At 53.7% G+C, this 27,702-nt stretch overlaps 1 protein-coding gene across 3 annotated transcripts in view; it reads right to left on the bottom strand.

Moving 5' to 3' along the window:
- Positions 1-27,702, bottom strand: part of ACACB (acetyl-CoA carboxylase beta) — a 94,856-nt gene that overhangs the window by 34,859 nt on the left and 32,295 nt on the right. For all 3 annotated transcript variants that reach the window (XM_045844277.1, XM_045844278.1, XM_045844279.1), the window contains 21 exons: positions 26,313-26,451; positions 23,125-23,234; positions 22,826-22,907; positions 21,496-21,594; positions 20,123-20,232; positions 19,871-19,981; positions 18,679-18,888; positions 18,230-18,400; positions 16,259-16,420; positions 14,498-14,661; positions 12,285-12,435; positions 12,075-12,178; positions 10,556-10,637; positions 9,010-9,155; positions 7,664-7,814; positions 6,260-6,394; positions 4,617-4,763; positions 4,029-4,217; positions 2,453-2,553; positions 657-745; positions 443-567 (listed from right to left, as the gene is read on the bottom strand). In XM_045844277.1, the coding sequence (XP_045700233.1) occupies positions 443-567; positions 657-745; positions 2,453-2,553; positions 4,029-4,217; positions 4,617-4,763; positions 6,260-6,394; positions 7,664-7,814; positions 9,010-9,155; positions 10,556-10,637; positions 12,075-12,178; positions 12,285-12,435; positions 14,498-14,661; positions 16,259-16,420; positions 18,230-18,400; positions 18,679-18,888; positions 19,871-19,981; positions 20,123-20,232; positions 21,496-21,594; positions 22,826-22,907; positions 23,125-23,234; positions 26,313-26,451 (2,778 nt within the window). The remainder of the gene's footprint in view (positions 1-442; positions 568-656; positions 746-2,452; positions 2,554-4,028; positions 4,218-4,616; positions 4,764-6,259; positions 6,395-7,663; positions 7,815-9,009; positions 9,156-10,555; positions 10,638-12,074; positions 12,179-12,284; positions 12,436-14,497; positions 14,662-16,258; positions 16,421-18,229; positions 18,401-18,678; positions 18,889-19,870; positions 19,982-20,122; positions 20,233-21,495; positions 21,595-22,825; positions 22,908-23,124; positions 23,235-26,312; positions 26,452-27,702) is intronic.

The following is a 27,702-nucleotide window of genomic DNA, read 5'->3' as shown; positions in this document are numbered from 1 at the left end:
TTGTGGGATGCTCACTAGGTGCCGGGCAAGCGGCAAGACCCTTGACAATCATCTCCCCAGATGCTCCCAACCCTTAGAGGGGTTGCTATCATGATCCCCACTTTACAGATGAGGAAACTGAGGCTCAAAGAGGCAATACGCCTTATCCCAGTCATGGCAGGAGTGCCTGGTACACAGCAAGTGCTTTGCAGGTCAGTTACGACCTCTCGCGGGGGTTGAAAAACCCCGCCCACCACTTGGTTTTATAAACAAAGTTTATCGGGACACAGCCATGCACATTCGTTTACACTGTACAGTGGCAGCTTTAAGAGGTCTCACAGAGACCATATGACCGGCAAAATCTAAAATATTTACTCTCTGGCCCTTTCCAGACAAGTCTTCAGATCTCGGAGCTGCCCCACCCCACCCCCGCCCTGGGTGCAGGGCGCCCTTTCCTGCTTACAATCAACATGATCACCAGCTGGTTCTTCTTGGCCACCTGCGCGTGGGAGAAGATGCAGTCCAGCACCTGGGACATGTCTGGCTTCAGCTGCTCCCTGAGGTTGATCACACACTTGTCGTAGTGGGCTACAGGGGGACAGAAGGCCGCACGGGAGTAAGGCTCGGGGCCCCTCCCGCCCCATGGGCTCGCCGCCAGCGCCAAGGGCCACTCTTGCCTTGTTGGAAATGGTGCTCCACGTGCAGGTATCTTTTCAGCAGATCCAACACCACCGCCTTCATGTAGCCGCGGGTCCCGCTGCGGTATCTGGGGGGAGGAAGGGAAGGCCGCCTCAGTGATCGGCTCCACTCCTTGGCGTGCCCGGATAGCTACAGCAGGGGCTTGTAGGGGTTCAGAGAGGAAAAAAACCTAGTAGAGCATATGGGGGGCGCACCCCCCAGTCCTTGGGCCTGGGAGGGATGTGCGAGTTGGTGCATCTGCGCTGACTTCGCAGGACAAAGAAGGCAGGGACTTGGCCAAGGTCAGACGGCAAACCAGAGGCCAGGCCTGGGCCTCTGGATGGACAGCAGCAAACTCTCTGACAGATGTGGGGTGCTGAAAGGGTCAGCCTGGCACGCATGCTCGAAAAGGACGATTTTCAGTGAACCACCCCATAGGTAAAGATGGTTTGGGAAAAAACCACACCTGAAAGACATTTCCCAAAAGATCTCTTTGTAAATCTTGCTTCCCTTTGAAAACCAAATTTTATCCTGGACGTTCCCTGAAACATTTCCTCTTCTTGATCGTTTCTGAACATGGGGGAGAAGCTTTCTGAGGAGGTGGGACACTGGGGTTTAGAGTTGAAGCCAGCTTGACCCCAGCACCACCAAATGACGACAAAAGAGAAGAACCCACAACACCCACTTATTCAAATGTGATTTTAAAAATACACAACATAGGACAGAGCTTTGATATTTACGTGCAACACAGAACAATCTGCTAGGGAATTCGATTAATTTACCACTGGCCCAATTCTTTTAGGTGTTTCTGGGAAGCTAAAGGATGGGTTTAAGGTTAGCGGGTGAAGTCTCCCGGGAGGGACTCCCCCCAGTGCTCGGCTGTGAGACCCTCTCTGTGGGAAATCCACACCAAGGACTCCTTTAGTCAGCTGCAATGCTACCTCCATTGTCACTGAGAGTCCCTATGAGTCAGCAAGTCCCCTGAAAAGAAGGGCCTTCTCCTACACTGTCTGTGCCTCTGGTAGTTTCTGGAACAGGGAGCACGTGAGCTGGATTAACTCGCTCCAGTCTGAGGACGCTTCGGTTCTGTCTCTCTAAGCAAAGTTTTCTTGCGGGGTAGATTCTTCGTGCAAAGTGGCAGTTCTTCTCTCATCAGACTAGTAGTTCTCCCTGCGCAACAGCTGCTCAAGAAAGAAGACAAAGTCTCCACCAACGCTCCTTTGCGAGCACGCTCTAAAACCGCAGTGCTAACTTGTGAAGTCCTTTGCGGCATGTAAAGCCATCACGTCCCATTGTCCCTCAGTCAAAGCTGCCACAAGGACTCTATCAGGACTGCACAAAAATTAATCTATTTAGCCCTGGCCGGGTAGCTCAGTTGGGTAGATATTTATCCTGAAATGCCAAGGTTGCAGGTTCGATTCCCAGTCAGGCACATATACAAGAAGCAACCAATGAATGCATAAATAAATAGAAGAGCAAATCAATGTTCCCCTCTCTCTAAAATCAATAAATTTTAAAAACTTAATCCACTTAGAACTCAGAATGCCTTATTGTGCGTGAGGTGTTTTTATTCCCATTTTACACGTTGGCAAACTGAGATGCACAGACATATGTGCCTTGCCCAGGGTTCTGCTGTCAGGAATGGCTACACCAGGACCAGGACCAGGCCCTTGACCCCACGCGCTGTCTCCCAGTTCGAGCCTGCCCTTCAGAGACCCACGGAGCACCACCCTGGTGCAATACACAGCATGACTCAGTGAGACAAACCACACGCCACGGAGAGCCCACGGCTCACCTCTGCACCAGCTGCACGATGCTCTGCGTGTTCATGAAGAAGACTTCCCGGTCGGCCTTCCGCTGCAGCGTGGCCGCGTGGCAGTCCAGGATGGTGGCTATCTGGATGGGGAAAAAGGACAGGTCTGGCCACTCGTGACCACACAATCCAGTCACCACACAGAGGTCACCCAAAGGACCCACCACAGGCTCCCATGGGAGTCCCACCCGAGGCTCATTTGAAAAAGGAAAATTCCAGCCCCAAAGCCCTCTGGCCACCCAGAAACAGCTCCATCCATCCCACTCGATGCCCCGTGTGAGGAATCCAAGAGCCCAGAATGACAATCCTGCCATGAAGACACGCACCCCTTTCCGTTATATACCTCTCCACAAGCAAGAGGGCTCCCGGAGAAGAGGAGAAGGGAATTTCCAAACCCAGGGGGCACAGGGGTGCTGGAGGGGGGGGTCCTGTTTTTATCGTTGGTTTGAATGTTATTGACATACTGGTTTTGGCAACACAAATATTTTAAATGTAGAAGCTTGCATCAATGACAAACTCCTCAAAGGTCCACACATGTGCTTTTCTTAATTGGGGTCCTTTAGAGGTTTGCTTTTATCTTTTAGTGAGAATATAATTCATCTATAATAGCGCCCCCTACAGTATACAATTAATTTAGTGGTTTTCAGCATATTTGCCGAGTTGAGCAAACATCACCTCTATCTAATTTGACAGCATTTCGTCCCCCCGAAAGGAACCCTGCCACCCTCCCCACTGCCCTTTCCCCCGGGCCCGGGCAACTGTCAATCAACTTCCGTTCTGCATGGATGTGCCTGCCCTGGACAGTTTTGTGTGGATGGAATCACGTAACACATGGTCCTTGGTGACTAGCTTATTCCACCTTCCATTTTTCAAAACTCTTCCACATGGCATGAGTCAGTATTTCATTCTTTTTGATGGCAGAACAATAGTCCAGCCTCTAGAACGGCTGACCTCTGGCAATGACCTTTGCTGACCTCTAGCCGCCCCAATCGCTACGGTGTGGGTGGGGGGAATGAGGATGGTAGGCAGCTCTTCTAAGCAAACAAAGGGCATGAAGGGCAACTGGCAGAGGGGGCGCTCCTAAGTGCAAATTATCTTTAAAAGGCTTGATAAAGGCAACCAAAAAAGAAATGAGGCCAAGGTAGAATTGTTAGATATTTTTACGTCACCCCGAAATGGTTTCCATTTTTAAAAAGTACTACATCTACATACAGTCAAAGATTATCACCTTACACAACTAGAGGGAGGGAATCTAAGCTACAAACTGGCAAGAAACACTCACAACTTCCTCTTATTTCAGCCAGCCTATTTTTGGAAAATGTTCAGTCTATTTACTCCAATTCAGAACCCGAGTCTTAGGGACTGAGGCTGTTTATGTTCATCCGGATGCCTGTGGCGCGGGAGAAATGCTGGGGTTCCGCAGAGAGGGCTCAACCGAAAACTCAGCCGCCAGCATCTCAGGCTGTAAGCGGGTTTCATGAAGCCCAACTCAAGCAGAGGACAGATGTCCAGACTGACCAGGAGCCGAGGAGCCACCTGGCTCGGCGCGGGCACCCACCTGCTGGCTGGGGAACTGGCAGAGCACCGAGGTGATGTTGCTGGCGTACTGGGCCATCACCCTGCGGACCGACTTCTCCACGGGGGCAGGGATGCGGCCCGACACGCTGGTCATGATCTCCTGCAGCTCCAGCAGAGGCAGCGACGGGTGGCGCAGGGTCATCATGAGCTTCTGCACCCACTCCTTCAGCTGCAGCGAGGACCACAGCGTTGGCCCGAGGCCCTCTGGGGCGTGGGCGCCACCACCCACCACGGGGCACCCAACACACTCAACCCATCCAGACCCCGGGCACCCAAGTGGCCGAAGATCTGGACCCAGCAGACTCTGGAACGGCCCAGAGTGGAAGGGCCCCTGACCACAAGACGGTGCCCAGTTTCCCCACCTCGGAAGCCCCCACTCGCCTCTGCAGGCACCCAGACCGCCAGCCTGGTGTGAGGCTGAAACATAAGGCCCTGTGCAGAGCTAATGCCATTTTCTTGTCCTTACATCAGTAAAGACCTCTGACCTCACGGAGTGAGTCCTTCTAGCTCATCACCTGGACCCACGCACTCCCTGAGGACACACACCCACCCTTCACCCGTGACCTACCTTTATGCTAAAGATGGGCTCGGGCAGGCAGTAGCCATTCATGATGTTGATCAGGTTTTCCAGGACGCTGTGGAAGACCTGGTTCAGTTTCTCCCCCATGATGGGCAGAGTTGGCTGGGGAGGGAGCTCTCCTGTGAACGGCTTGGCCTGGTAAGGCATGACAAGAACCAGAGGTCAAGGCCGCCATGGCCCCCCGACAGACAAGCTGAGGGCCAAGGCAGACCTACAAGTACGCAATATCCTTAGGATGAAGCCAGAGAAAACAAACAGAAGAAAATGTGTTGGAAAGCGAAAACTGTTAAATGCACACCCCTCTGCGGTTTTCCAACTCCTCCCCTTTGCAAATATCATCGTAAATCCTGTCCCCCAAGCAAGTCTGGAGGCGGCTGGATTTCTCTGCTTTGCTCTGCCTTGTCATGAGGATGAGCTCCTGCTTTCTCCATTTATTTTCAGTCTCCGTGGTGTCCCAAAAATAAACACCTAGCAGGATAAAAATTTATAGAGCCCTCATATGAATGTACCTGATTTTCGTAAATCGTAAACATTTAGCCTCGGAGGATCAAAACGTTAAGAACTTCCCAAAAGGGCAAGATGGACGTAACGTGCCCCTTTGTCTATGAACGGGCTCTGTAAGCACCCACTGACCACCCTGACCACCTACTATGTGTAAGGCACGGGGCCCCGAGGTTTGGGACATCCATTCTACTGGCCTGGACCCCTCAACTTCCTGCCCCTGCCCCCCAACGCTCCTCTTGTCCTTGAAGAGCTAACTAGAGGGTTTTCTTCTCCATAATCGGGTGCTGGCTTCTCCACTGGACCTCCCACAGCCAGGGCCCGGGGCAGCTTGCTGATGGACTTTCTGAACGGAACCGCAAGGGCTAATGGCCCACAGGCATGCACTGGCCCACAGGGAGCAGGCCCTGCCCCTGGCCCAGGACACATCTGCTGAAGGAATCATGCTGCCAGCACCCGTGATCTAAGAAGGCCCAGTCTCTGTCTAGCACTGGGAAGCCCCGAAAGAGAATAATAAAGAGAATGAGAAGGAAACAGATCAAACTCTAATAGGATTGTCTGCAGAAAAGAAACAATTTGATTTTTAAAAGTACTTTTCTGGCTTTTTCCCTGGGCAGATGAACTGATAATCACAGAGAAAAAAACCATACACGGGTCACTTAGAAGGGAGTACACAGTCATCAAGACCTGTGTTTTCTGAGTGCCCCCTGCGTCCCAAGCACGATTGAGTAGGAGCTCACGGCAGGGGAGAGGGGAGAGGGTGAACCATGAGAACAGCTGGGGGAGGGTCCTCCCAGGCAGAGGGACTAAGTAGCAGGTGGAGGGGTGTGGCCTGCATAAGCAAAGGGGGAAAGTGAGAGAAGGTAAAGCCAAAGAAAGTGGAGACAGCTCGTCTGAGGTCCTGCAGGTCATCAGAAGGACTTGGGCTTTATCCTAACTGGGATGGAGAACCACGGAGCAGGCTTTGAGCAAAGGAGGGCACGTCTGCACCCATCACGCTGGCAACAGGGATGACGCAGGGAGGCAGGGGAAGAGCCAGGGGCCTCGCATCTGCTCGGCTCACCGGACAGACAGCCAGAGGTCATAGGCGAGCCTGAGCCAGGCTGAGGGCTGTGCGGGGCGCTACGTACCGGGTGCACCTTAGAGGGGTCGTCGAGCTCCAGCCTGGCCACCACGCAGCCCGCCTCCAGCACGGCGCCCGGGCGCTTGATGTACTTCACCCGGCCACTCTCCTGCACGTTCAGGGCCATGATCATCTTCATCACCTGTTGTGCAGAAAGAAGAAATGAGACAGAGCCCACCAGGGCTGGCCTGTGTGTACGACACCCATTCAGAGCCAGTCACTCCGGGGCAGGGCCGGCGTCACTTAAATAGAACGACTCCCAGGGCAGAGTTCAAGGACAGAGGGAACCAGCAGTTCCCCAAAGCCAGGCACGGTGCCATTCACGGCCCTCTCCCCCTGCAGAGCCAGCTGGGGAGGCCGGTACTATGGGCCCATTTTACAGATGTGACGACTGATCTTTATTTGGAAGTAAAGCCTCTCCCTGAGAACTGCAGCTCAGTCACCTCACGGCGGGTGATGAACATATACGTTCCCACAATGTGGTGCATTTGTGACCTGCCGCTTTTCTCAAGGCAGTGGGGAACCCTCTGGGGAACATTCAACGGAGTGAAGAACGCATCGCGCAGTTGGGTCAGTCAGCAGTCCATTTCCATGGCCCGAGCGCCTGGCTATGTGGACTGGACGCGTTTTGCCACCACGGTGTGGGCGACAGGCACCCAGCCCAGTGCTCCTTGGTAGGTCACAGAGCAGGCACCCGAGCCAGCCAGGCCTGGCCTGAAAGGCCAGGGCCCCACACGTCACTCTGCGACCTCTGGCAGGTGCCTCTCCCTCTCCGAGCCTCCGCTTCCCCGCGGTGAAATGAGGAATAACCACCGTCTCGCCTCACAGGGCTCTGATAAGGGCTGAGCAAGAGGGAGAACCTGGCCCACAGTTCCTGTGTTTTCATCGCCATTATTGTTACTGTTTCCCCGGGCAGCCAGGAAGGGAGGCCGCGCATGAATCCCGGCCGTACGGGACCTTGAGGGAGTCTCTGGCCTGCTCGGGCCCCGCTTCTTCACGTGTGAGATGGGGGTCACACTCGTGCCCCTCCCCTACGACGGCTGGGAAGACTGAAGAAGGTCACTAGAGACAGGTAAGACGCTCCGAATAGCGCCTGCCACGTGGTGAGTGTTTGCAAGTGTGGGCTCAAGGCTTTTCAGTTGCCACCGTCCTTCTTACTCACCAGCTCTTAATCGCTTCCAGGGACATATGCCTTTTTAAGGTTTTTCCCCTTAAATACTGCAGGGAACCTGGGCCCCACGCCGCACACTGGCTCTCTTAGGAACTTGCAGCCAGTGGCCCAGGTGAGAGGTGAGGACCATTTGCAGTAGCAATGCCGAACGGATGGCCCTCCCTCGGGGAGTGGGGAGTGGGGAAGGTCGAGGGGGGTGGCGGAAGCCTGGCTGAGCCCCAGGGCCTGGTCCGTGCTCACCTCCATCTCGGCGTAGCTGCCCCCCGCCTCCACGTGGCCCCCGTCCTCCACCGTGTACTGCGTCAGCTTCCCGGCCGAGGGGGCTCTCAGCACCGTGGGGTCGTTCTCCTTCTCAAACACACATGTCTTGTTGCCGATGGTAATCCGGTAACTGGAAAAGAGGGGGAGCAGTGAGGGGGGAGACTGGGGAGGGCCGTCCGCCCAGCAGGCCCGAGTGGGGCTGTCTGCAGGCAGCCCTGAGAGCCACCCTGGGCGCAGCTCAGGGGACCCCACTTCCCTAAATGCTGGCGTTTGACAGTCAGCAGAATATATTAGCAGCAAGTTGGGGGAAGCAAAGGGTGCGACCCTTTTCTGGCTGAACACTAGTTCCTTTTACTGACATAATTCCAACAGGCCCAGAGAAGGAAATCCATAAACATTATTTGGTAAATATTTACTGACTGGGGAGAGCATGCCCACGGTGGACCCTGTAGAAATCTCGAATATTCTTGGCAGACAGAACATGGGTTAAAGAGAGGAGATAAAACCACTGCTCCGGGGTGACTCTGGTATGCCTTCTTTGATCGAGGACTGGGGAGGGAAACCACCTCTCTAACTGGAGCTGTTTCAGACACGGGGCCTCGGCAGCCCCAACCTCCACACCTTCACTCTCCCTGGCCGGGGTGCCTGCACCGTCTGCTCAGTCGGGCAGCCCGCACGCACCGTGCGAGCCCAGGGCGGTCCGATGCGCCAGAGTGGAGGGGCTCTGGGTCCGCCTCAGGAGGCCCTGTGCCGGCCGGGTGCTCCTGGGGTGGCCCGTATTTCTCCCACCTGGGCGCACGGCGACCCTGCCCGCCACAGTCTGCTTGTTCAATGAGTCACCTTCCTCGACAGGCCCCACGAGTCACGACCACGGTTCTATCCCAACACCCTGCCTGACGTCCGGTACAAGCAGACACGCCATCAACAGCCACTGCCATAACTGGGTGGCGGCATCTCCTCCGGGCCTGGGGTCGCATCAGATGGGGCGGACGCTGCAGCTCAGACACGGGCAGCTGGCCCTGCGCCCCGCACCTCAAACGCTGTGCTGCTGAGTCGGAACCCTCCACCTGGGAGGGTTCGCTGCCCACTCAGCTCTGAACCCTCCCAGGCCACCAGAAAAGGGCCCCCTGGGTGCCCCCCACAGTTGCCTGCCAGTTGCGTGGAATTCCAGCTATGAGATTAACCTCTCTAGCACCCACCGGGAGAGGCACTTAGCTAAGACCCTCAGGCTGCGGGAAGGGTGGCTCCGCATTGTCACCCCCACAGGAGAGCGCTGGCTCTGCGGCCCGGGCTGGGGCGGGGGGTGGGACGCGCACCCCACGCACCTGTTGACCTCCTCCTTCATGTAGGTCGTGTAGCTGCTGCCGCTGTAGGACAGCAGGAGCCCGCCGTCGTTCAGCCGGTGGGCGTCGATCTCAATGTGACAGTTGTTCATGATGAGGACGAACATGGTCAGCGACTGCCGGGCCACCTGTGGGGACAGGTTCCATGTCCCCACCTGAACTCAGGGTGTCTGCTTGTGCCTGTGCCCCCGGGGACGCTGTCTCGCCCTCCCCAACCAGGAGCCAGGACCAGTGTCCACAGCAGGGGTGCCAGGGTGCACGCCTCGCCTGTCCCGTCCCGGCCCTCAGTCACCGGAAAGGAAGCGGACGCGGGGGGCGGTGGAGGAGCCTGCAGAGAAAGCGCCATTCCCGCCCCGTGGGTGGGCTGGTGGGCGCTGGCCGAGGGCCGAGTCCCGCCAGCCAGCTCTCACCACCTGCGCACTCTCCTTCTGAGTCCTGCGCCCACGCATCAGCCCCTGGCCGGGCCACCCTGGGCAGCAGGGCCACAACGGGGGCTCGTGTGGGCGAGGCGGCCCTGGGGACTCCCCCAGCGATGTGGACCAGGACTCTGCCCCCTGGACATGGCTCTGCCCGGGGGCCTACAGGACACGTGGGACACTCGGGAGAGGACAGGTGGCCAGGTCTCAGCTTTGCCTTTCAACCTGACGTCCTGGCCCCATGTGGCCGTCAGCACAGGGGACGTGTTCCCTCTCAGAAAACTACCGCCCTGAAGAGCCCTCACCCTATAAAAGACACATTTGAGACCGGAGATAGCAAGACACGTAAGAATACAGCATTGCATCATTGATTGCGACAGTAAGAACCAAACTGGCTGTCCAACAACCTTGCAATGAAATAACTACTCTCGACTTGCACTGTCGAGTGTGGGAGCCCCTGGACACTCGTGGCTATTTAAATGTAAATATGAAAAGATTCTTAACTGGTACCCCACAAGGTGACCTTATTTGGAAACAGGGTCTTTGCAGACGGGTTCTTTAAGAGGAGGCCACACTGGACCAATCGAGTATGTACCAGAGGAGTGTTCTGGGGCAGAAGAGACCCAGAGACACTGGTGTGAAAGGAGGACGGTGTGAAGACAGACAGACACGCCCGGAGGAAAGAGGGCCGTGTGACGCTGGAGACGGGGCCTGGAGTGACATCTCCCAGCCAGGAGCCCCAGGGACTGCCCACAACCCTCAGAAGCTGGGAAAGCGGGGGACGGGCTCCCCCTGGAGCCTTCAAAGAGCCTGGGCCCAGCCCACGCCTTGGCTTTGAACTTCAGGCCTCCAGAACTGTGAGAGAATGAACTCCCCTCGTTTGAAGCCACCCATCGGCGGGACTTGGTTGCGGCAGCCACCACGCCTTGTGCGTATTGCTCAAGCCTATGCGTTCTCAGACCCAAAGCCCCCAGGTTCAAGGTCCTGGGCCACCTGGGGCATCCCAAGACCCAGGCGTGAGAAAACCCCCTCCGGGGATGGCAGGGGAATAGAACCTCCCTCCCTCAGGACTCGGGGGGCATCGGGGGCATCCGAGAAACGTGGGTCTTTACCTTGAGGATGTACTTAAAGCCTCCGTAGATCAGTTCCACGTCCACCGTGTTCCGCAGGGATGCTGCGGGCAGCACCTGGCCCCTGATGAAGGAAAAGACAGTCTGCGGTCAGCCTGGGAGCCACCGAGAGCTCCGCGGCCATCCCCGCCCCCAGCCCAAAGCGCCATCGCACCTGACTATGCTAAACACACCTGACTGTCCTAAAAAAGCTACATCTGGCCCTTGGCCCGTGCAGCTTGGTTGGTTGGAGCACCATCCCGTAAACCAAAAGGTCACGGGTTCGATTCCCAGTCAGGGCACGTGCCTGGGTTGTGGGTTTGGTCCCTGGCCAGGGCGTGTAAGAGAGGCGACCGGTTGCTGTCTCTCTCCCTCTCACTCCACCTCCATTCCCATCTCTCCCAAATCAAGGAGCATGTCCTCAGGTGAAGATGAAAAAAAAAAATAATCTAAATCTGATTAAAAGGCAAGAAACAAGTTTCATTTCAAGGAGGCTGACATTCCTCAGAACTTAGGGAAACTGTACTTTCTGAAGGATGGGAAATTTCAAAAGGGTTTTCAGAAAGCTAAATCCATAACAGCTGCTTCTCAAAAAATCCTGTGTGTTGGGGGGAGGCGGGGAACCCTGCTGTCTGCTTAGGAAGAAACCAGCACCCGGACTGCGATTCTACCTCCACTCAAAAGCACGGCAACCAAGTGCTAAAACCTTAGCCTCTTCCTTTCAGAACTTCCTTTGCTTCTCACAGAGATGCTCATCCACGGGCAATTTTTACATCCACCCTTGGGACACCTGGCCGCATCTGGAGACATATTTGAAGGCCATGAGGTCAGCACTCTGCATCTGACTGTCATGGCTCTAGGGGAGAGCGGATGCTACGGATGGGGCCAGGGATGCTGCAAACACCCCGCACGGCACCGGACCGCCTCACAGCACAAAATGATCTGGCCCAAAATGTCAGTGGGACTGAGGCTGAGAAACCCCGGTCCACCCCAGGGGTGAGCACCTGGCTACTTCCAGGCTGGTCCATTTCACTAGGCACCTTTCCCCCACCCCAGTAGTTTTAGAGAGAGAGAAAGGGAGAAAACTCAACTTGTTGATCCACTTCTCTGTGCATTCATTGGTTGACTCTTGCTTGTGCCCTGACCAGGGATCGAACCCACAACCCTGGCATATCGAGGTGATGCTCTAACCAACTGAGTTCCCCGGCTCTTGCACTAGGCACCTTCTGATTCAGGTGAGGGTCTGGGAGAGACCAGAATACACAGCCTATGACACAAGTCCGCACACGACAAATAAACACACGACTGTCTCTATTTTAACTGCCGCCTTGGCCTTGAGAATCCCATCTCCCGGGCCTCTTCCGGGGAAGCCCAGCATTGTCCCAGGAGTTTCAGAGGCAAACACATAGGAGGGGTTCGCTCCTCTCCTGGAGGCCGATTCCCACCCGAATAAAGCACGTTCTGCCTTACTTGCCACTCACACATTTCCCAAAAGGGGAAAAAAATTACCTACACGCCCTACCTTTCCAGCGAGTGCAAGAAATCCGTCATGCAGGTTCTGAACATCGCATCGGCCACGTTCAAGGCCCCGCACACCACCCCGAGCATGACATCTGGCTTTTCTGCCTAGGAAAGACCCTGCACGTCAGTACCCACGGCAACCAAGCCCCCAGGATGCTCAGGGGTGGGGAGGCTCTCAGTGATTGCAGGGGACACGTGCGCAGCTCCTCACCTGCACTTTCTCGGCGATGAGGTGGTCCAACCACCCAGTGTCGATGTCGTTGTTCTGGAAACTCTCGGTCTCCAGGAGGTTGACGAGATACTCCACGGTGGTCCTGAAGTCGCCCCGGATGGACAGTTCCTTCAAAGCCACCACCATGTTCCTTGAGGGGACAGGCACACGGGTTATTTCCTGAGCGAGCACATGGGGCTCCCGAACGGTCCCCAGAGAGCTGGAACCACACAGACATGAAGGGGGTCCCGAGTCGGACACCCTGGGTCCATCTCAGCTCCAGCATGTACTGGTCACGTGATCTCGGGCAAGTGACTCACCTGCCAGGGCCTCCATGTCCTCACCTGGAAAATGGGGGAATAACCCTGACTTCACACAGGGGCTTGAGGATTAAAATGAGCTAATCCATATACAGCACCTTGTCACAGATCAGTAACTGTCAGCTGCTATGCACATGATTAATTACTACGATTCTAGTTCTGATTAACCATTGCCAGTCGCCCTGCCTCCCTCCCCCGCTGGACCCATTCGCATCCCCGTGTCCCCGAGCTGGTGCCGCCCTCTGGCCACATGCATGGCTGCCCTGCCCGGTGTGCACGGGGTGCACCTGCGGCCCCTGAGCACTGTTAGCCTGCTCAGGGCCTGGCTGGTAACCGACTCCCCTCTCCCAGGGGGGCTGCCTCCCCCCAGAAAGGGCCTCCGGTCCAAGGGCTGAAACGGCCACTCCCTATGAAATCACGGGGACAGTGTTTTGGGGGAGACGAGCCTAAGACAGAGGAGGCATTGGAAGGCCTCCCTTCCTGGGAGGGCAGAGCTCTCATTCCTGGGTGCTGTCGGCAGGCGTGCCAGAGGGGCCACGGCCACCCCACGTGGGGAGTGGAACAATGCAGATACACTGAGGTCAAGTAAGGGTGTCAACAGGCTACAGTTGTGGGGCCCACACCTGCACCTAGGGGTTAAGCCACTGGACCCTGGGTGACCAGATTGTCCCCGTTTGCTCAGGACCTGGCCAGTGTTACCCCGAGAAATCTGCCAGTCCTGGGAACACCGGGGAAACTGATCCCCTGCTGGACGCTGGCAGCAGCACAAAGAGCTGGAACGGTTTCCTCTGAGTCCTGTTGAAGCTGCTGCTGGTCATTCATTCACAGCACGAGCCAAGCCACACGCCCCGCTCCATTTGGAGGAGGCCGGGCCGGCTGCCCGCCCGCCCGCCCTCCCCCTGTTGATTCTTAGTTGCTGCGATTCTCTCTAAGCTTCAGGGTCTCAGTTTTTCACTGCGCATGATTAAAACTAATCGTTTGAAGTTAGTTAAAAAAAAAAAAAGCCCACTCATCAAAACCACCAAACTCAATTTAATTCATGTCTACGTGCCCAGGCCAGATAGATTGTAATGGTTTTTAAATAAAATGTCCACAATGCCTTTTGGATTGTTCACTCTAAAGGACAGTCAACCACCAGCACGAGAACATTGAGCTACCATGGGAACCAGTTTTGACCTCTTTGCACCCAGGTCAAGGCAAGAAAAAGGTGTTTCAGAATTCAGGGGCCCCTTTGTTAACATGGGTTTCTCCAGGAACTACTTATGAGATTTAAAATTAAAGGAGATTCCCGCCTCCATACACACACACCTTTAAAAGAAAAGCTATAGCGCCCTGGCTAGTGTGGCTGAGTGGATTGAGTGCTGGCCTGCAAACCAAAGGATCACCAGTTCGATTCCCAGTGAGGGCATGTGTCTAGGCTGTGGGCCAGGTCCTCGGTTAGGGGGCTCCCTACTGAGTAGGAGAGGCAATCACACATCGATGTTTCTCTCTATCTCTTTCTCCCTCCCTTCCCCTCTCTCTAAAAATAAACAAAATCTTTAAAAATAAATTTAAAAATTATAAAAAGCTATAGTACTCAGCACCTTTTAAACTTTTGGAATCACCTCGAACATTCTTTGGACCTCCCTCAAGTTCAACCTGCAATAGCTCAAGAGCAATGACCTTGGACTGGTCACATTACTTCATGGACCTCAAACACAGGAAGAGGGCAGACTTGGTCCTTGCACTTCAGCTCAGGGTGTCTGAACAGGGTCTGCAGTGAGAGTCGCCCCCCCAGATCTCCTAACATGCTCCTGCATCTGCAGCCTCAGGCTAACTTGGAGTTTCTTTACAGGTGAAAGGCACAGAAGGAGGAGGGGAGGAAGGGAAGAAGGGGAGATGGGAGATACTGACGAAATGGCCTCTTCCCGGTTCTCTCCCCAGGAGAAGCAGTGCCCGAACTGGGAATCGGCAAACTCGTGTAAGCCGCCGGTGGCGGCCACGCTGAAATAACCCCACACGTTCTTGCTGCTGCGGAAATTCAGTTCCTGGACTGTCCCGGAGCTCGGCTTAAACCCCTAGAGCCCAGACAAAAAAAAACAAAACAAAAACAAAACAACAAATATAGCAAAACAGAAGGAATCGTTACTCCAAATATATTTTCATCCGAGTCAAACCCTAGGAAAACCCAAGAACCTGTGCCACAACCAAAAACTTGGCATAATCAAGAAAACACTGATGCCACACTGGCCAGGTAGCTCAGTTGCTTAGAGTATCATTCCGCTATAGCCTAAGATTGCAGGTTCGATCCCCAGGAAGACCACATACAAGAAGCAACCAATGAATGCATGGGTGGATGGAACAGCAAGTCCATTTTTCTTTCTCCAATCAATCAATCAATCAATCAATTTTAAAAAAGAAAAAAAAAATATTGATACCTCTTATCAGGGATGTGGGTGTATCACGTCAGCACATCAATGCACGCCATTTTTTACTTTACAGAAACGATTTGAAAAAATAACAACCGCGCTGGAATGGGGGAAGAATGTGCCGGTGTGATAGGGGAGAACGGTGACTTCTGATGGAACTGAGTGAAGGAACATTCTGGTTTCATACTCCTGACATTGTCAATAATAAAAAGTTTAAATGAAAGAGGACTGGATTTCTAATTCTGGACTATGAAAATTCCAGCAGATCAAGAAATCCAGTGTTAGCCTCGCTGATGCCAACACATCTAATTTCCATGGGGAGGGTGGCCTGTCCGCCCTCTGAGTGTAACTTTAGTAATGGGAGGTGGGCCTGGACCTTTTCTCTGGGATTAGGGCTCCTGGAGTGAGTGGTGGAGGCAGAGGTGCCTGGAGGTGAGAGACGGGGAGTTCCAGGTGCCCAGGAACTCCACTACCTGGTCCTGCGTCTGCACCCAGGCACCTGCGAACAAGCCACCATCCCTCTGAAAAATCCCCGTTTTGCTTGTCCACCACCAGAGTCAGCTGTGTGCTTGCAGCCAAAGGGCCCTAAACTAATGCTGCTCCCATCCTATAAAAGTCTGTGAACAAAAGGGAGAAGAGAAAAAACAAGCCTCTCCTACACCACATTTCCTGAATGTGCTCATTAAACAGGTTGCGGTAGGTTCTAGAGATGACGTGACAGCCGACCTTTAGCAAAGCGTGTCAACTGTGACAGATGCCAGCTGGTTGGGTTTTTTAAGGCACAAGGAAGAACAAGTCACAGAGGGTCTCCGTACATCGGATCAGATTGCACTGAAGGTGCAGCAAAAATTCCAAGGGGCCAGGCTCTAAGTCCACTCTTTGTCCTAAAGATGGACGTGGCCTTTGGAGTCCCCATCGGGGCCTGGCCAGGGCCTTAGCAGGTCCCGGGCTTGAGGCATCAGGCAAGTTACCCCAGCCTCTTGACCTGTAATCAGGAGTAACAACGCCCAGCGCCAGAACATCAGCAGTGAGACATATGAAGGGATGTGCATGGCACGCACTCCGTGTCAATAAACCGTGACCTGCTTCCCTCCCCCGTGCCTCCACTCCCTTATCTGTAAACTGAGAAGCCTGGGGAGAAGGGAACAAACAAACCTCTCTCACCCCAAGTCCAGGGGGAAGGTTGGGGGTCTGCCCCACACCGGGAGACTGGAGATGGCGGAAGCAAGGGCCCCCCACAACTTGCCTCGTCGGGATTTTCGCTGGTGATTCTGGCTGCAATAACGTGGCCTCGGGGCAGGGGCGGGTTGGGAGGGGCGTCAAAAGAAATGGGCGTCACCCCCCACGGAGACTCTCCGTACAGAAGGCGGATGTCTTTCAGCCGGTGCAGCGGCACGCCCATGGCGATCTGAAATCAAGAAAGCCGTCCCAGGGCTGTGAGTCCCACGAGGCCTCTGCCCCCAAACACCAAGCACAGGGCTGGGTGCGCCGGAGGCCGAGGTCCCACGAACGACGGCAGATGCACTGAGCACCTCATGCGCACACAATGATGCTTTCGGTGGCGGGAGAGGCAAAGAGAGAGAAAAAGACACAGGGCTGACTTGGCCGCCACAGAGCAAACCGCGCCACTGGGAAAAGAAGCGACATTCGTAGAACACCACCACACGGCAAGAAAGTACATGCAGCAAACACGCGAGACTTCAGGGCTCCAGAGGGCGAAGAGGGAAGGTACCCAGGAGCAGGACTACAGGTTTGGAGAAGGACGCAGGGAGCGAGGGGCAGTTAGAACGAGTAACAACCAGAGCGTTGAGGACCCAGCTCAGCCAAAGGGTCACAGCTAACACGCTGCGTCTCGTGACGTGACACGGGCAAAAGGACATCACACGGAAGAGACTGATCAGGAAGAGACAACCAAGTCGAGGGACGTTCTGCCGGGACCCTTCACAAGGCCAACGTCAGCAATGAAAAGGTAGGACTGACGAGACATGGCAGTGAAACGGGGCGTGTGGCCCCGGCTTTAAAAAACAAACAAGAAACAGCCACAAATTCGGGGCGACGTTCACGTGGGCAGTCACGTCAGCCAGGTGTGTGGCGGCATCCACACGGGATTTCCTTGCGGCATCGTAACGGAGCGCCCTTGTTCTCGGGAGGCCGTGGGGAGTGGCGTGTTTAGAGGCAAGGCGGCAGTGAGGGTTTGAGTCAAACGTCTCTCCAAAAGCTGAGCCAGGGGAATAATTACACGAGCACACCGTAGCGAGAGAGCAAACAGGGCAAGATGCCAACAGCGGGCGCATCCAGGGAGAGTGTGGGGTTACCATGGATTACCCTTGCAACTTTTTGAAAGTTTTCAAACCAGAAAAAACTAACAAGCAGGATAAAAATTCTGGTGGGGCAGGGAACGGAGGAAGGAAGAAGGCCTTAATAAAAATAATGGAGTTCCCCTGGCTGGCGTAGCTCAGTGGATTGAGCGTGGGCTGCAAACCAAAGCATCGCAGGTTCAATTCCCAGCCAGGGTACATGCCTGGGTTGCAGGCCAGGGCCCCCAACAACCGCACATTGATGTTTCTCTCCCTCTCCCTCTTTCTCCTTCCCTTCCCTCTCTAAAAATAAATAAATAAAATCTTTTTAAAAATTTAAAAAAATAATTGAGTTCCAATGAATATGGGCGTTTCTACCTCTGGGTCACAAGTTTTCAATGCAGGTGATACTGGCCCCCCAGGGGACAAATATTTGCTCTTGGGGGGGTGAAGAAAATCTTACTCTTTGTGTGTATAAAGCACACATGTATCTGTGGTACCCAGACAGACATACAGTGTATCTATGATATTAAGATTTCATCAGGGGAGACATTAGGAGGAAAAAATGTCTAAAAGTCTCCTGTGGTGGTGGCAGGCGGGTGGGGGAGGGGTGGCTATAACGAAACAAAGGCTGAGAAACACATCTCCGGGTCTCTAAGTGGGTATCAGGGGCCCACGAATGCCCTGAAATTGCATAAAATGTGTTTTTCCGGGAGAAGGTCCATGACTCTTGCCAGTTTCTCAAAGGACAAACGACAAACCACATCATGTTCTCCAAGTGCACAGCCTTCAGTGCTACGTACACATCCAGTCACTCCCAGGGACAGTCAGTCAAGAGGGGCGGGGAGGTCCGGTCTGGGCAGGACAGGGACCCTAACCCTGGGCAGAAGAAGGCCCCGGGCCTGGAGCAGTTTCCTCACCTGCAGCTGGGCGGCCGGCAGGTTCACGTCGGCGATCATCTCCGTGCAGGGGTGCTCCACCTGCAGGCGGGGGTTCAGCTCCAAGAAGTAGAAGCTGCCGTCCTGGCTGTACAGGTATTCCACCGTCCCCGCGCTCACGTAGCCCACCGTCTTGGCCAGGCGGACGGCACACTACAAAGAAACAGAGACCGAATGAAAGGTGTCCAGCGGTTTTCTGGGGTCGTTTTCATAGTGGATGTGAGTTCCCCCACCACGTGCAGACTGAGGGCCCTACTATGTGTCAGTCACTTTGGGACCACACAGCTCACACTCCATGGCAGAAGCCGTGTCCGTGATGGGCCCCTGGTCTCGCCCGCTTTGGCAACAAGGGCCGTGGGGAGCTCTGGCTGGCTCTGGGCTGAGACGGCTCCCCCTGCGGCTGGCCCCACCCCCGGCTCTGCAGAGCCCACCTGCTCCATGAACTCGAACACGGCCGGGGTGGCGATGGTGGCAGGGGCCTCCTCGATGATCTTCTGATGCCGCCGCTGGATGGAGCAGTCTCGCCCAAACAGGGACACGGCGTTGCCGTACTGGTCGGCGAGGATCTGGACCTCCAGGTGACGGGCGTGCTGGGCCAGCTTCATGAGGAAGACGGGGGAGCCCGGGATCTCGCTCTGTACCTGCGGGGGAGGCAGAGCAGCTGGAACAGGGAGTCCTCCAAAGAGAGGGAGAGATGACGGCAGTGACATCCACGACCTCCTAGTTTTGTGTGACCTCACTCAGGGACATTACAGTCTCCTCTTAAACCCGACGGTGTGGAAATACATAACGTAGAAAGCAAAACTTCCCCACAGTCCCACGCTGTTAAGAGCTGGGTCCAGCCCTGACTGGTGTGGCTCCGTCGGTTGGGTGCTATCTGGCAAAGAGAAAGGTCGCTGGTTCGATTCCCGGTCAGGGCACATGTGCGGTCCCCTATCGAGGCGCATAGGAGAGGCGACCGATCAATGTGACTTGCTCACGTTTCTCTCCCGCTCTTTCTCCCTCCCTTGCCCTCTCTCTACAAATAAATAAATAAATAAAATCTTTAAAAGAAAAAGTTAGGCACAAGCTGGTAAGAGTTTAAAGTGCCGTGAAGAATTAACGTGGTCAAGAACTAATGCTGCTACGGTGCCAGTTACTGACTTAGCAGGGCGATCGCTTCCTAAATTACAGAAATGCCTAATCACTGTATTACACCCTGAAATGGCTAGAATATTATATGCAATTGAAAACATTTCAAGTTACTGTTTAAAGGAGTGACTGTGCTGTTGAGAGCTGGGTGCACGAACTGGTTGTCTGCTACGCGTCCAGTAACGCACACACAGAAAATGTTCCTCTGGACCAAAGCAGGACCGAAGCACGCCGCCCTGAGCTCTCCTCCCCTCCCGCTCAATGCGCTCGCTCAGCTGGCTTTCCACGGGGGAACCTGCAGGCAGGCTGGCCGCATCCTCTAAACATCCTTTAAACGTCCCTGAGTCACAGGCAGGTCGCCGAGAGACTCTTAAAGAGAGAGGACGTGGCCCTGCTGACGCAACAACGCCAACAGAAACAACCTGCGGGCCGACCACGGAGTAAGACAATCCCCAAAGACGTGGGGAAAAGCCACGCGGCAGGAAGACTCACTTGTCTGAACAGGATCGGGAAGTCCTCCGCGCTCTCTGCCTTCCGGATTCCTTTCCCTCCGCCGCCTTCCGAAGCTTTGATCATCAACGGAAAACCGATTTTCTCTGCTGCCTGGGGGGCAAGGGGCAAAGGGCAAAGGGACCTCTTTGGAGGTTAGACATTTTCCACCTCCTCCAGCCACCAGCCCAGCTGGAAGGTTCCGGCCCCTCGGCGCCCCCGCCCGCCCGCCCACCCCCCAGGCTCTGCGGTCACCTCCAACCCCTCGTCCACGTCCTTCACACAACCCTGGTTGTAAGTGTTCTCGGGGACACAGACTCTGGTCCCCTGCCGCAGGTCATCTTCTGCCAGTGTCACCATCAGACCTGGAGTCACAAAGGAAGCTGAGTTCCCCAAGGACGGCGGACACACACACGACACAGAAACCACGGGGTCCCCCTCACCAAGCGGCTCCAGGCCCGGCCTCTGGCTCAGCGGGGGGCCGACACAGCCCTTCAGCTTCGTTAATTACTGACTTCTAACTTTCTTACCAACTGGCTCACCCCTGAATGGGAAATCAAGTTTAACAAGTTCAGGCCGAGTCTACCAAGAACACTATATTAACCTGAATCCAAAAAAAATCCCATTCTACCCTACAGGGTTATTTATAGGTGAATCATTATTTTCCAATATCCTGTGAAGATCTGAAACAAGCCCTGGCTGGCGTAGCTCAGTGGATTGAGCGCAGGCTGCGAACCAAAGTATCGCAGGTTCGATTCCCAGCCAGGGCACATGCTTGAGTTGCAGGCCACAGCCCCCAGCAACCGCACATTGATGTTTCTCTCTCCCTCCCTCCCTCCCTTCCTTCTCTAAAAATAAATAAATAAAGTCTTTAAAAAAAAAAAAGATCTGAAACAAAGTAAGACAAAACTTTTCATTCCGAATTTAAAATTCAATCTTTGGAAGAAAAAAAATCAAATTGAATAGGAAACTCCTATTCAATAGGAGTTGAATAGAAAAACTCCTGAGACTTTTTCCTGTTTATTTTTTAATATACCTTAGAAATTCTACTTGTAGAAATGTATCCTAAGGAAATTATCAAAATGTACATAGATGTTTAGCCATAAAATGATCAAGCTTCCATTACTTTTAATACTTTTTAAATTTGAACAAAATGAACTGGAAAGGTTTTAAATTAGAACAAAATGAACTGGAAACTGGAAAAACTATAACTAGAGAGGACTGGTAAATGAGTCATGGTATATCTGGATGATATAATCCTATGCAGGCATTTTAAATGTGGCAAGCTATATTTATTGACAGAAAAATTAGTGAGAAGAATAAGTCCTAAACTAGTAAACACAAGACTCTGTTTTAAAGGATGTGCTTAGAAAAAAGACTAGAAAGGTAGATCTCTAAAATGCAACAAATATTCAACAGAGTCAGGATTATAAATGATCTATTTCTTTTTTTAAAAACTTCTCTTGTTTTCCAAGTTGTCTACACGGAAACTGTTACCACTTGTTTAATAATTTAAAACTTGTAAGTGAAAGAATGAAAAAAAAAAAAGCATACTCTTGTCCCCCCTCTGCTCACATTGGCAAGACTGGGGGGAGGAGCCCCCCGCAGTGAAGACTGGGGTCCCTTACCGCTTCCACTCCAGGGCAGTGTTGGGATCTGCAGTGTCTGGGCCACGATGGTGGAGGCGATCTTATCTCCCAGGGCCCACATGGCCTCGCTGGGGGGGCCTGAGGGTCAGGGACAAGGGGGAAGGCGGAACCCAGTCAGCCACACACAGCCGAGTGCCGACCAAGAGCCCGTCGGCAGATCCCAGGTCCCGGGGAGTTTTACATCAAGTCGGGGAGGAAGAAAGTCTCAGCCTGCCACCTCGTCAGTCAACTTGCAACACGTGTGGACTGTAACCCTGGTCCCAGTGGCGACCTAAGCTCTGTGGCATCCACAGAATTCACTTTCGGGGGGAGGCAAAACGCTAGACCAAGAAGGCAAGCCAGCACCTCAAAAAACCAGACCATGGCGGGGGGCAAACTTTTCCTATAACGAACTGGACAGGATGTATTTTCAGATTCGCAGGCCCGCTGGCCTCTCACAAATACACAATGTTGCCAACGTGGGTGAAAGCAGCCCTAGGCAACACCTAAATGAATGAGCAGGGCTGTGTTTCAATAAAACTTTATTTACAAAAGCAGGCCGTGGGCTGCATGTGGCCGGTGGGCTGTAGTTTGCCAGCTGATGGGCTGGACCATCAACCTCCAGAGGCACTAAAACTGCAGGGTGGGGAGAATCCCATGTGACAGTCAATCAAAGACCACGGACAGAGAAAACACCAGTGGGCACCGGTCGCCAGGCCGAGCCTCGGAAGGTCAGGGGTTGATCCGCGCCGAGCTGCCTCACACACAAGCCTGTGTTGAGGGCCCAGAGGGAAGGGGGCGGTAAATGATTCCCCAAACCGTGCAAGGAGGTCAGAGAGCATAATTACACAAAGGTTACGGACATGAGTTCGAATCCTGCAACAAACAGATGCCGCAGATAACAAGTACCACTGGACCATGTCAATAGAGATGCGGGGCTCTGGTCCTGAGGGGTTGGGGCAGTCCAGAGGCCTGAGAACAGCCCGAGCAAAGGGGCGGTCTTATCCAAAATGTGACCTCCAAACCTAGTGATAAATCTGAACGTGGCTGGCATCTCAGCACCCACAGGAACCCTAGCGGAGGTCCTGCTTGCCTCAGCATCATGTCGCTAAGGTATCCATGGCAACGGCTCCATTTTTTTTTCCCTGGCTGACCACTGACCCCAGTGCCCTCCCGCCCCCGGACTTGCTTGCTCCTGACAACAAACATGGGAGGTGGAGACACTAAACCGACCTCCACTTTCCAGGGCTGCCCTAGGAAGAGGGTGCAACCCAGAGGAGGCTCCCATCAGTGCCCCGATTCCCACATATCCGATGGAGACACACTGTACCTAAGAAAGCAATCTCATGCTTGCACAGGAGCTCCGGAAGTTTGGGGTTTTCGGAGGCGTGGCCCCAGCCAGCCCACACCGCCTGCAAACACAAAGAAGCGTGAACGGAGATCTTCCTTCGCAACCCACCTCCCACTGCCCACCGCCCACCGAGAGCTCTTGGCTGGGTCGCAGTGGCCCTGGCTTTCTGATTCGCAGGGGACCCGGCTCCTCTGCCCCTTCTGAAGCGCGGGACCTTGCGGCTCCAGAGCCCAGGCGTCGTCACCCCAGGGCGGACAGGGGCGCCCCGTCCAACTCACCTGCACGGGGATTCTCTTGGCGATGTCCACGATGAGCTCCACGTTGGCGTAGTTGTTGTTGTTGGGGCCCCCCGGCACTGGGACGTACTGGTCGGCCATCTTGATGTACTCTGCAAAGGACCAGAGAGACGGACGTCAACTGCAGGACATCTGCAGGACTCTGCTACGGACAGTGCCAAGAAAAGACCCGAGGGACCGCGACGGCTCTCTCGGGTGCAAGGACAAGTGTGTGGGACTAGAAGAGAACCGATGATGACGTTACTGTGTCTGTCTGGACCGGGCCTTCGGGGAACAGCAATAGAAGGAAGCAAGCTGTCAGGAGAGTGGGCCTAGAGGTAGGGTTGTTCACTTGTTTGTTTGTTTTAATTCCCAAACTCTATCTTAACATTGCTATGCCGTTAAAGAATGCAATGTTTGTTTTTAGTCATGGTTAAAAAAAATAACCTAACACTTACCATCTTACTCCTTTTTTGAGTGGACAATTCAGTAGTGGTAAGTATGTGTACACAGTTGTGAAAGAGACCGCCAGAACTTGATCATCTCACGGATCTGACACTCTGTGCCCAGGAAGCAGCTCCCCTTCCCCTCCCCACAACCCCCACAACACCCCTGGCAACCGGCCACCACTCTTCCTTCTCTCTCTGAGATGTGGGCCGCGCTATGGACCTCATCGGAGTGGAATCAGACAGTATTTGTCTTCGTGTGACTGGTCCGTTTCACTTAGCATCATGTCCTAAAGTTTCCTCCATGTCATGGGGCAGCCATTTCTGCCTTTTTAAAGCTGAATATGATGCTATGTTTTGGGTTTAAAATAGTCATGCTCTTTAATTCCAGAAATTCCACTTCAAGAAATATGTTCTCAAACAAAGCCGCTGGGGCCTGCCCTCGCAGGGTGGGTCAGTTGGTCAGCGCATCATCCTGATAACCCGAGGTTGGAGGTTCGACTCCCGGTCAGGGCACAGACAAGAAGCAACCAATGAATGCGTGAATAAGTAGAACAGCAAATTAACCCCCCCTCCTCTCTCCCCCCCCACCCCCCTTCCTCTCTGTCTAAAGTTTAAAAAAAAAAAAAGCCACTGGGGAAGCCCCAGAGATTATAAAGCAAGAGGTCAGACAAGCACCCTCTCCTCACCGAGCTTTACCCTACTGTCGGAGCAGATAAACAAGAAAGCAAATGGGGTAACTGCACACTACAGTCAGCGCCTGGGTGCTGACAGGGAGATGCCCAGGGAAAATGACGAGATGGGGAGGTCGGGGCAGGGAGGGGCGGAGGCCGCTCTGCTGTGAGCTTCAGGGGAAAAGTCAGCCGAGGGCCCAGCACACCCCCAAGGCCCTGCCACAGGACACAGCAAGGCCAGTCCGGGCACCGATGAGGCCGTGTGCCTGGGCCCAGGCGTGAAGGGCGAGCGGCATGAGACAGGACCAGGAAACCAGCGGGGGTTGAGTCGTGTGGGGCCTTAGCCCGCCTGGGGAGGATCTGGAATCCCACCACACAAGGGTCCCAAGGCCGGACCCTCGGTTCCAGCCTTGTCATGTCAAAAAAATAATAATAATATAAACAGAGCCACTTTTGGACAGAGCCAGAGTGGCCAGGCCAAAGCAGCCAGGCCAGGCCAGAGCAACTGCCTGGCACTTCGCCTGTCTCGGGCCTCTGGAATGTGACAAAGGGCGACACGACCTTAGGACTGGGCCTAGGGCAACACTGTGCCAGAGAGCTGTTTGCCAAGATAGCAGGAAAGTGCTTATTATGACTACTGGCCTGAAAATGTAAGACCCTGTTTAGAACGAACACCACTCTGTTATGTGCACCAATAGAAACGCCTCCCTTCTACTGATGCAACTGTTCCCCTCCCCTTTGTCTCCCAATCGGAATGGAACGCTATCTGGGCGTCAGCCTGAACCAATGCATCCAAAACAGCTCTTCCAATAGATCTCAAACTCATTTTGCCTCTCCATTTAAAAGGTCTTTTTATTTTTAAGTTAATAGTCACACACCGTTTGTATGACGCTGGGGAAGTGATTTATGTCTCCGTGCCACAACTATCTCATCTGTAAAATGGGGCTGACAAGCAAACCTGTCCTCACTGTTCGCTGTGCGTTAAAAGGAGGCTGCGTGCAGGTGGGGCAGAGCCTGGGGCCTGCCCCCGAGGCGGGGAGGCAGGTGGAGGCTCGGGCATGGGACTGAGGTTGCTGGTGCTCGGGACAGCATCGTGGTCCCTAAAGCATTCAAGGCAGGGCTGACAGGACCTGAACAGTGTTTTTAAAAGATCAGTTTGTGCCCTGGCTGGCATAGCTCAGGGGATTGAGCACGGGCTGCGAACCAAAGTGTCGCAGGTTCGATTCCCAGTCAGGGTACATGCCTGGGTTGCAGGCCATGACCCCCAGCAACCGCACATTGATGTTTCTCTCTCTCTCTCTCTCTCTCTCCCTCCCTTCCCTCTCTGAAAATAAATAAATAAAATCTTAAAAAAAAAAAAAAAGATCAGTTTGCCTGCTGTGTGGAGAAGGGCCTGTAAGGGGATGCGGCTGTTCAGGGGAAAAACCAAATTGGCCCTGGCTGGTGTGGCTCAGTGTGGCTCAGTGGGTGGACTGTCAGCTGGCAAACCAAAAGGTCGCTGGTTCCATTCCCCATCGGGGCACATGCCTGGGTTGTGGGCCGGGTGCCCAGTTGGGAGTGTGCAAGAGGCAACCAATCAATGTGTCTCTAGCACACTGATGTTTCTCTCCCTCTCTTTCTCCCTCCGCTCCCTTTTCTCTAAAAATAAAATCTTTAAAAAAAGAAAAAGCAAATTGCCAATATTTTCAGAATGGTCTAGGCTAATAAACACAGAAATAGTAAATGAATAGAAAAATGAACAAATGATTGAAATACAGCACATACGTCTGCAAGAAAAAACATCTGGGGGAAGAGATACCAATTTGCAATAACATGTGCATTGCTCAAAGATGGGATTTCCCCTTCACACGTTAAAAATGTGCATTTTTATAAAGTACAGGGGTCATTCTTGTTATCAGCAGACATTTTAGTTAAATGAAGAAGAAAAGGCACAGAAATGCAGGCTCATGAGAGTAGTAACCTGGAACTCTGCTTGGGGTCCAGAATGGACCTGCCCAGGTAGGCGCAGGTAAGGGCAGGTAAGGACGGTGCACGGCGGGGTGGGAGAGGGAGGGAGCGAAGGCCCAAATACCTGCGTTGGCCTTGAGGTCCTCCGGAGTCACCATGACTACAAACCGGATGGCCCGCTCGTTTCGGAACATCTCGTAGGACCACCTGCGGATGGAGCGCATGCACTTCACGGCGGCGATGCCATTGTTGGCGATGAGCACCTGGACGGGGAAAAGGAGGAAGGGGCCAGAGCTGCACGTCTCCCTGCAACGGAGGCTGCGTGCCACCGTGGGGTGCATCTCAGGGCTGCAGCAACTCCTGCAGTACCTGAAGCACACATTTCCTCTGTGCATTTCTGCAGCACACAGCCTGGCACAGAGCAGGGGCTCAGAGTCTTGCGGACTGCGTGAATGGATGATCGGATGTGTGGATGGATGGATGGATGGATGTGTGGATGGATGGATGGATAACCAGACAGGTAGGTGGATGGATAAAAGGATAACTAAATAGATGGATGGATGGATGGATGATGGATGATCAGATGGATGGATGAATGGATGACTGGATGGGTGGATGATGGATGGATGGATGGGTAAAGATGACTGGATGGATGGATGGATGGATGGATGGATGGATGATGGATGGATGGATGGATGGGTGGATGATGGATGGATGGGTAAATGGATGACTGGATGGATGGATGATGGATGGATGGATGGATGGATGTATGGATGATGGATAGATGGATGATGGATGAATGGACAAATAAATAACTTTGGATGCCTTCATTTGGTGCCATCATGATCACTTAACCTTTCTGCAGGTTTAGAAGGCACTAAGCCACAGTATAATGTATTTCATTTTATCTTCACAACAGCCCTTTGAAAGAGGTTGTATTATTATCCCTATTTGGGATCAAAGACATTAAAACTCAGAGGAGTTAAGGCACTTGCCCAAGGTCACACAGCCAGTAAGTGGCAGAGCTGGGACTCGAGCCCTCCACAATCCGACCTGTGCTCAGAACTGCACCCGTGCAGATGGACCACCTCTGCGTTCTGAAGGTGTAACCCAGACTGGGTGAGGAGGAGAGGCAGTAACACTGGCTGTCCCTGAGACAGAAGGGGTCTTGGTTTCAATTCTTGTTTGCATCATGAACGTGCTGTGTGGCATTAGACAGTTCCTAAAAAAACCAGGTGCACGGCTTCACGGTTCTGACTCTCCTAGTGAGCCCACACGGGGGTGGGCAAAAGGAGGTTTCCAGCTGTGAGTCCACGAACACAGCTTCTTCTTGCATTATCATTCATTTATTATCGCATTACTTATTATTAACCACCTACTTTTGCCCACCACTGTACTTTCAGGCCCTTGCATTGCTGACCAATCTTCACAACAGCCTGGAAGACAAATCTCAGCAGAGCTTTGGGGTGTGGCTGGCTCTGTTTTAATAGAAGGGGACACTGAGCCCCGATGCC

The sequence above is a fragment of the Phyllostomus hastatus genome, unplaced genomic scaffold (assembly GCF_019186645.2).
Source record: "Phyllostomus hastatus isolate PE091 unplaced genomic scaffold, TTU_PhHast_1.1 phas_contig_1162, whole genome shotgun sequence".
NCBI lineage: Eukaryota > Metazoa > Chordata > Mammalia > Chiroptera > Phyllostomidae > Phyllostomus > Phyllostomus hastatus.
The sequence above is the reverse complement of the archived record's forward strand: the minus strand, read 5'-3'. Positions and strand labels throughout refer to the sequence as shown.